Source organism: Cupressus sempervirens, chromosome 8, assembly GCF_028749045.1.
Source record: "Cupressus sempervirens isolate cs-2001-9-10 chromosome 8, ASM2874904v1, whole genome shotgun sequence".
Classification (NCBI taxonomy): Eukaryota; Viridiplantae; Streptophyta; class Pinopsida; order Cupressales; family Cupressaceae; genus Cupressus; species Cupressus sempervirens.
Window position 1 is genome coordinate 530,587,370 of NC_143125.1, and position 7,560 is coordinate 530,594,929.

The 7,560-nt window shown below is 44.3% G+C and overlaps 1 protein-coding gene across 1 annotated transcript; it reads left to right on the forward strand.

Moving 5' to 3' along the window:
- The first annotated feature begins 232 nt into the window (after window positions 1–232).
- ABCB1 (ATP binding cassette subfamily B1) lies at window positions 233–6,946 on the forward strand. The gene is made up of 11 exons (XM_089798323.1): window positions 233–1,241; window positions 1,469–1,523; window positions 1,619–1,794; window positions 1,902–2,102; window positions 2,210–2,469; window positions 2,562–2,878; window positions 2,966–3,189; window positions 3,303–3,676; window positions 3,779–4,248; window positions 4,794–5,035; window positions 5,121–6,946. Exons 1-11 carry the CDS (start codon window positions 804–806, stop codon window positions 6,369–6,371), a joined length of 4,008 nt encoding a protein of 1,335 aa, XP_089654449.1. The 5' UTR covers window positions 233–803; the 3' UTR covers window positions 6,372–6,946.
- The last annotated feature ends 614 nt before the right edge of the window (window positions 6,947–7,560 follow it).

Here is a 7,560-nt window from a genome sequence, read left to right on the forward strand (position 1 = left end):
CCACTTTTTAAACAATATTTCAATCTTTATCCTACACTAAGAAAATAATGTGGTGTAATGGGTGGCATGCATCGTTATCAATCCATTTCACCTTGTGGACTATGTTTCGTAGTTGGTGGTAAAAGTCATTTTCAGTAGTATTTTTTATCAGTTTCTTCACTATAAAAGTAATGACATGATCCAAGAGCTGCTTTACGGTACATTAGACTTTAAAAACATTTCTTTGACCTCTACTCTAGATTGAGAAACACTAGTGTAGTTTTCGATGCTGGTTTAAAATTCCTTATTTATACGGTCGTGTTTAATCCGAGAGATGGGTGGCTTACAGAGTTGTAAATCTATCGATGATTTTGAAGCTATTGTAGAAGTCAAGTTTGGATTTTGATGTATCTGAATACTTTTTGATGTTTCTGGATGCTTTTTCGAGTATAAAATGAAGAGCTGCATTGGGCATTTAATGGAGTGGGATTGCATTGTGGGTGATGAATCTTATAATGAAAAAGCAAAGAGTACGGTGAGTTCATGAATTGTGGGTGAACAGTGGTTTGTGAAGGATTAAATAAGGGCAATGGTGGAGGGAGAGGGGCAGTCATAATAGCGTATAGTTTGTCTGTCTTAGCACGGGCTTTTGGTGTGGGCTGTGTGTCCCACGCTGCACAGTTGGAGCTGCCTGCTTATCTCCGCGCACAAAGACAAAGCTAAAAGAAAAAAGGGAAGAACATCTTGTAGAAAAAGAAGCCAAATGATCTTGTTGATTACCCTTCTTCTTCTTCTTCTTCGGCAAGAGAAGTAGGAATTCAGAAATGTCATTTGGCTCTCACCGGGAGATAAAGACGGTAGAGCAGTGGAAATGGTCTGAGATTCAGGGGCTCGAGCTCATTGTTGCACCACACAGAGTTTCTCCGCCCGCAACTTCATCATCTCGTAGCCCAACAATGGAAATGGAACTAGGAGCTTCTTCAGGGGATCATGGAGGGGATTTTTCTGCTTCAGGGGATCATTCTCGGGGACAAAATCATGGGGATGAGATGAGAATGGAGGGGAATGATCCGAGTTTTCCGTTTTTCAAGTTGTTTGCTTTTGCAGACGGTCTGGATTATGTTCTCATGGGGTTGGGCACCCTTGGGGCAATTGCTCATGGGACTGCTCTGCCCGTGTTCTTGAGGTTTTTTTCTAGTCTGGTTAATTCCTTCGGTTCCAATACAGGGAATCCTGATAAGATGATGCAGGAAGTACTCAAGGTTGGTTTTGGGATTTCTTTTTTCTTCTTGAATTTGATGAGTTTTGGGCAATCGGGTAGTTCGATTGTGGATGGTGCGGGATTTGCTTTCAGTTAATTTGGGGATTTTGCGATTCTGGGTGAAAAAATTCATGAATTTGATGAGTTTTGGCAATTGGGTTGTTTGGGTGTTCGATTAGAGAGATTGATTACAGTTTTTTTTTTCGTTTTGGTGTTTTTGGATTGCAGTATGCATTCGATTTCCTGATCGTTGGAGCGGCGATCTGGGCCTCTTCATGGGCAGGTGAGAGAGTTCAAAGATGAGCATTTTGATTTGGGAGTTGTTGAGATTTTTGATGGTTTTAGCGATGCTGAATTGAAATTGCATTGATTTGGCAGAGATCTCGTGCTGGATGTGGACTGGAGAGAGGCAATCTGCCAAGCTGCGTATAAAGTTTCTGGAGGCCACACTGAATCAGGACATCGAGTATTTCGATACGGATGCACGCGCGGGAGACATCATTAATGTCATCAGCTCTGATATTGTGGCTGTCCAAGATGCCATCAGCGAGCGGGTCAGTTTTTGCCCTTTTCAAAATTCAATCTTTGGGAATTCCTTGTTATACTGAAATGAAATGGTAAAAGTATGCTGATACTGTTTTTTTTTGGTATGAATCCTTAGCTGGGAAACTTCATTCATTATATGGCGACATTTGTATCGGGATTCGTGGTTGGATTCACTACTGCTTGGCAGCTGGCTTTGCTGACGCTTGCAGTGGTGCCATTGATTGCTGTTTTTGGAGCTGTTTACACTGTTACGCTAACCAAGCTTTCATCGAAGAGCCAGGATGCTCATGCGGAGGCTGGCAAAATTGCAGAGCAGGTAATATATTCATTCCTTCTTTATATTGATTCGAATTGAACTGAATTGAATCGAATTGGGTCCGTTTTAATGTTCGATTTCTGTGACATTTGTAATGAAATTTGCAGGCATTGGCTCAAATTCGCACAGTTTTCTCGTTCGTTGGGGAGGAGAAAGCCATGGAGGCTTATTCCGCTGCCCTGAAGATCGCTCAGAAGATCGGCTACAGGAGCGGACTGGTAAAGGGATTTGGACTGGGAGCCACTTTTTGTGTCATATTTTGTTGTTACGCACTGCTGCTCTGGTATGGAGGATTGCTCGTCAGGCACCATGATACTAATGGAGGATTGGCCATATCCACAATTTTTTCAGTCATGATCGGTGGATTGTATGTAGCCTTTTTATGCAAGTCCCTGTTTTTAGTTTTTCGGTTGCAAATACGGAGATGATTGATGATTTTTTCGTGTTTGTGGATTTCAGGGCTTTGGGGCAAGCGGCTCCGAGCATGACAGCATTCGCCAAGGCGAAATCTGCCGCCGTGAACATATTTCAGACTATAGAACACAGGCCCAAGATTGACCGGAATCATTCCACCGGAGCTACATTACCCACCGTCAGCGGTCAAGTGGAGCTACGAAACGTGAGCTTTTCGTATCCGTCAAGGCCTGAAATGCCAATTCTCAGTGGGTTTTCACTCAACATTCCCGCCGGAAAAACCGTCGCCATGGTTGGGAAGAGCGGCTCTGGAAAGAGTACTGTCGTTGCTCTTATCGAACGGTTCTACGACCCCATTGAAGGTATTCATCAAAATCGTGACTTTTAGGGTTTCAATTGATGCATAGACTATGAATTCATGGTGATTAACAAAGTTTTGTTTTTTTCAGGCGAAGTGCTGCTGGACGGTCGCAACATCAAAACTCTGCAGTTGAAATGGCTTCGGCAGCAGATTGGACTGGTGAGCCAGGAACCGGCACTGTTTGCAACGAGTATCAAGGAAAACATGCTGCTTGGAAGAGAGGATGCCACTCAGGTTGAAATGGAAGAAGCCGCCCGTGTTTCTAATGCCCATTCGTTCATCACCAAGCTTCCGGACGGCTATGATACACAGGTATTGTCAAGCTCAATCCGTTTTCAAGATTGGACTTTTATTTCTTTCCGTCCGGTTAAGACGCAGCCATTGTACGGCAAGGATCTCAATTTTTGAGAATTCGATTCGTGCAGGTTGGGGAACGAGGAGTACAACTATCCGGGGGTCAAAAGCAGCGGATCGCCATAGCCAGAGCAATGCTTAAGAATCCGGCCATCCTTCTTCTAGATGAAGCAACCAGTGCTCTGGATGCTGAATCGGAGAAACTGGTTCAGGAGGCTCTTGATCGTTTCATGATCGGAAGAACAACCGTAGTTGTGGCTCATCGTTTGTCGACCATCAGGAAGGCCGATCTGGTTGCAGTAGTTCAGCAAGGGAGCATTTTGGAAATGGGAACTCATGACGATCTTATGTCGAAGGGCGAGGACGGGGCTTATGCGGCGCTCATCAAGCTTCAAGAGAATGCTAACGAATACGGCGGAAACAATCCCAGGAAGAGCAGTGCCAGGTTTTACTCTGTTTCCATTTCCGTGTGTTTTTAGAAACTTTTAACAGATTTCTGTTAATCATGGCAGTTACTAACTTGGATTTTTCACTGTTCAATTTGCAGGCCGTCGAGTGCCCGGAATTCTGTGAGCTCGCCCATAATTGGAAGAAATTCTTCCTATGGACGATCGCCGTATTCAAAGAGGCTTTCGGATTTCTCGACCTCTGATTTCAGTACATCGGTGGAAACCAACATGGCTTTCAAGATGGAGAAAGTGCCGTTCAAGGAGCAGGCAGGATCGTTCTGGAGATTAGTTAAAATGAATGCTCCTGAATGGGGATATGCTCTCATTGGCTCCGTGGGATCCATGGCCTGCGGCTCAATAAGTGCTCTGTTTGCCTACATTCTGAGCGCTGTACTCAGCATTTATTATAATCCTGATCCCTCCTATATAAAAAATGAAATCAGAAAATACTGCTTTGTCTTGATTGGTATATCAGTTGCAGCCCTGGTATTTAACACATTGCAGCATTCTGTCTGGGAGATCGTCGGAGAGAATCTCACCAAGCGCGTCAGAGAGAAGATGTTTGCAGGTAAAATTCTCAGACTTTGCTTCTTAATTCGGAAAATCTGTCGTTTTCTTAAATGCCGATGTTTCAAGTAAAATTGTACCTCTTACATTATCAAATTCCACAAAGACAGATCGATTGCTGTTAGTTTGTCCTTTGCATTAATTCCATTAGATTTCCAGAATTCACAAGATAGATTAATTGTCGTTGTTCATTAAATTAACAGTATCAGATTTTCACACTTCACAAGATCAATTGTTTTTGCTAATTACATCGATGTTATCAGATTTTCACAAGATAGATTGATTGCTTCAATTCTGTGAGATTTTTGGCACCAATACTTCTGATCACCCATCGCAATCTATCATCTCCATGAGTTCTCTATCGTTCTGATTTGATGAATTGTAGAAAGTCATCTCACAGAACATCACCAATCAATGCTACTCAAGTTAAATTTGATTAATTTTTTATCTAATATCACGCAATTGTTAAACTCCGTAAATTTTGACGAATTTCATTGTTCGAATTTTCAATTCTCGATCATATCCTGATGAAATTTGTCGTGGCAGCCATACTGAGAAACGAGGTGAGCTGGTTCGATCGGGAGGAGAACAACAGCAGCCAAGTAGCAGCACGATTGGCCTCAGATTCAGGCAACGTAAGATCCGCCATTGGAGACAGGATATCAATGATAGTGCAGAACTCGGCATTAATGCTAGTAGCATGCACAATAGGCTTCGTCTTGCAGTGGAGGCTTGCATTAGTCTTAATTGCAGTTTTCCCAGTCGTAGTAGCCGCAACACTCCTTCAGGTAACCCCCCAATTCAAATTGAAACAAATAACCCAAATCGAAAACCCTCACAAAAATCTGACCCTGATTTTCTCCCCTGTTACAGAAAATGTTCATGAAGGGATTCGGGGGAGATTTAGAAGGCAACCACGCAAAGGCCACCATGATAGCAGGGGAAGCAGTGGGAAACGTACGAACAGTACAGGCATTCAATTCAGAGCGCAAGATAGTGTCACTTCTCAAAGCCAAACTAGACGCGCCATTGAAGAAATGCTTCTGGAAGGGGCAAATAGCAGGGAGCGGATTCGGGCTCGCCCAATTCCTACTCTACGCGTCATACGCCATTGGCCTCTGGTACGCCGCATGGCTCGTGAAGCACCAACTCTCGGACTTCGGGAAAGTGATCAGAGTGTTCATGGTGCTCATGGTGTCCGCCAATGGCGCCGCGGAGACCTTAACAATCGCTCCGGACATCGTCAAAGGAGGCAGAGCAATCCGTTCGGTCTTCCAATTGCTCGACAGAAAGACCGAGATCGAACCGGACGATCCAGAGGCGGTCAAAGCGACGACCTTGAAAGGCGAAATCGATCTAAAACATGTCGAATTCTACTACCCATCACGGCCGGATGTTCATGTCTTCAGAGATCTCTCGCTCAGAGTACGCCCCGGGAAATCTCTGGCTCTGGTGGGAGCGAGCGGATCGGGAAAAAGCTCGGTGATTGCGCTGATTCAGCGATTCTATGATCCAATTGCCGGACGAATTCTGATTGACGGAAAGGACATCAGGAAATACAATCTGAAATCCCTTCGCCGCCACATCGGGCTCGTTCAGCAGGAGCCTGCCCTGTTTGCCTCCACCATTTTCGACAACATTGTGTACGGCAGAGAAGGCGCCACAGAAGCCGAGGTGATTGCCGCAGCAGACGCCGCAAATGCACATAAATTCATCAGTTCTCTGCCGGAAGGGTACAGGACCAAAGTGGGCGAGCGTGGAGTTCAGCTGTCAGGCGGTCAGAAGCAGCGCGTGGCCATTGCCAGGGCCATTCTCAAGAACCCCGCCATTCTTCTCCTCGACGAAGCTACCAGTGCTCTTGATGCAGAGTCTGAGAAGAGCGTACAGGACGCACTGGATCGAATGATGAAATCCAGGACGACGGTCGTTGTGGCGCACAGGCTTTCCACAATTCGAAATTGCGATGTGATTGCGGTCATAGATGATGGGAAAGTGGTCGAACAGGGCTCTCACAAACACCTCCTCCATCATTATCCGGACGGCCATTATGCCCGAATGATCGAGCTTCAAAGATTCTCACATTCCGCCTCCATCTCTGCCTCGGCTTCCGCATCCACATCTTAGGCTAGGATTCAATATGATTTCCCCCCCTTCTTTCCCCCTTTTGTTTTCGCCCAAATCTTTGTTTGCCTGAACTTTTGCTCTGTTCTATCCGCCTCGGATGATCAAACACCGTTGGGTCATGCCATTTCATTTCATTTCAATCCGTTGTATACACAGACAAGCCCACAAGTTTTAAATCCTTATGCAGTAATGGCCGGGAACTTCTCATTCGAATTCACAGATGTTTTCATCCAAGCCTCCAAGATTTCAATTTGATCGCAATCCAAATTCAGTAATGGGCGGTTGCTTTGCTTCGATTTTTATCCGTTTTTTAGCACACAAGATTTCAGTTTGATATCAATCGAATCCAGCAACGGGCGGGTGGGTGCTTGTTCATATGAACTACAAGAATTGGCGGATGTTTTTAATCCACCGAGCACTGTAGCTCGTAATCCTGATTTGGGGTGGCAGGAAAAGGCGGTTTGGATCCATTGAGATCCCCAATTTCTCCTTTTTGCTTCTCCATATACATGTATATCTAATTTTGTTGAAAGAATTTGCTACTAGCAGTAGAAGAATGAATTTTTATCTTTGCAGACCGGAAGAATCTCTGTGCGTACATCTGATAATAACGATTGAGCATGTTCTTTGTTGGTGAATGAATTTGTTTGGTGGAAGGCTCTTTTTTTCCATTGGATCAAACCAGTGGATCCATTGAAATCCCCAATTGCAACTTCTCCATATACATGTATATCTTCTACTTTCGTTGAAAAAATTGGCTACTTTCTACGCAGTACAAGAATGAATTTTTAGCTTTTGCAGACCGGATTGAAAAAGCATGTTCTTTGTTGGTGAATGAATTTGATTGATTCCCTTAATGGAAGGCCCGCTTTTTTCCCATTGGATCAAACCAGTGAGTCACCTCAATCCAAGGAAGAATAATCAATCACTTTTGTTGGCGTGGATCCCACTTTTGGATACTGTAAACTGAATTTCCGACATCCATGAATTGGAAGGTGCAATAATTTTCAAATTTCGTGCCCCACTCCAGTAATTTTAGCCCTCTACTTTTTGACTCTCCTTTTTATTTCGTACACCCATTCACTTTGTCTTCCACAGATCTTTCATGGCGCATAGCATCTTCCGAAGCCCAATTCAAACTTAAACTTGTCGACCTCAGATCTCACGTGCATTGAACCCGATCTTAGGC

Bases quoted from the DNA above. Each gene is read 5' to 3' on its own strand.
- ABCB1 (XM_089798323.1), top strand. From the start codon at position 804: ATGTCATTTGGCTCTCACCGGGAGATAAAGACGGTAGAGCAGTGGAAA. The intron at 1,524-1,618 runs GTGAGAGAGTTC...TTGATTTGGCAG, and splicing joins CTGGGCCTCTTCATGGGCAG to AGATCTCGTGCTGGATGTGG. The intron at 2,470-2,561 runs GTATGTAGCCTT...TGTGGATTTCAG, and splicing joins TCAGTCATGATCGGTGGATT to GGCTTTGGGGCAAGCGGCTC.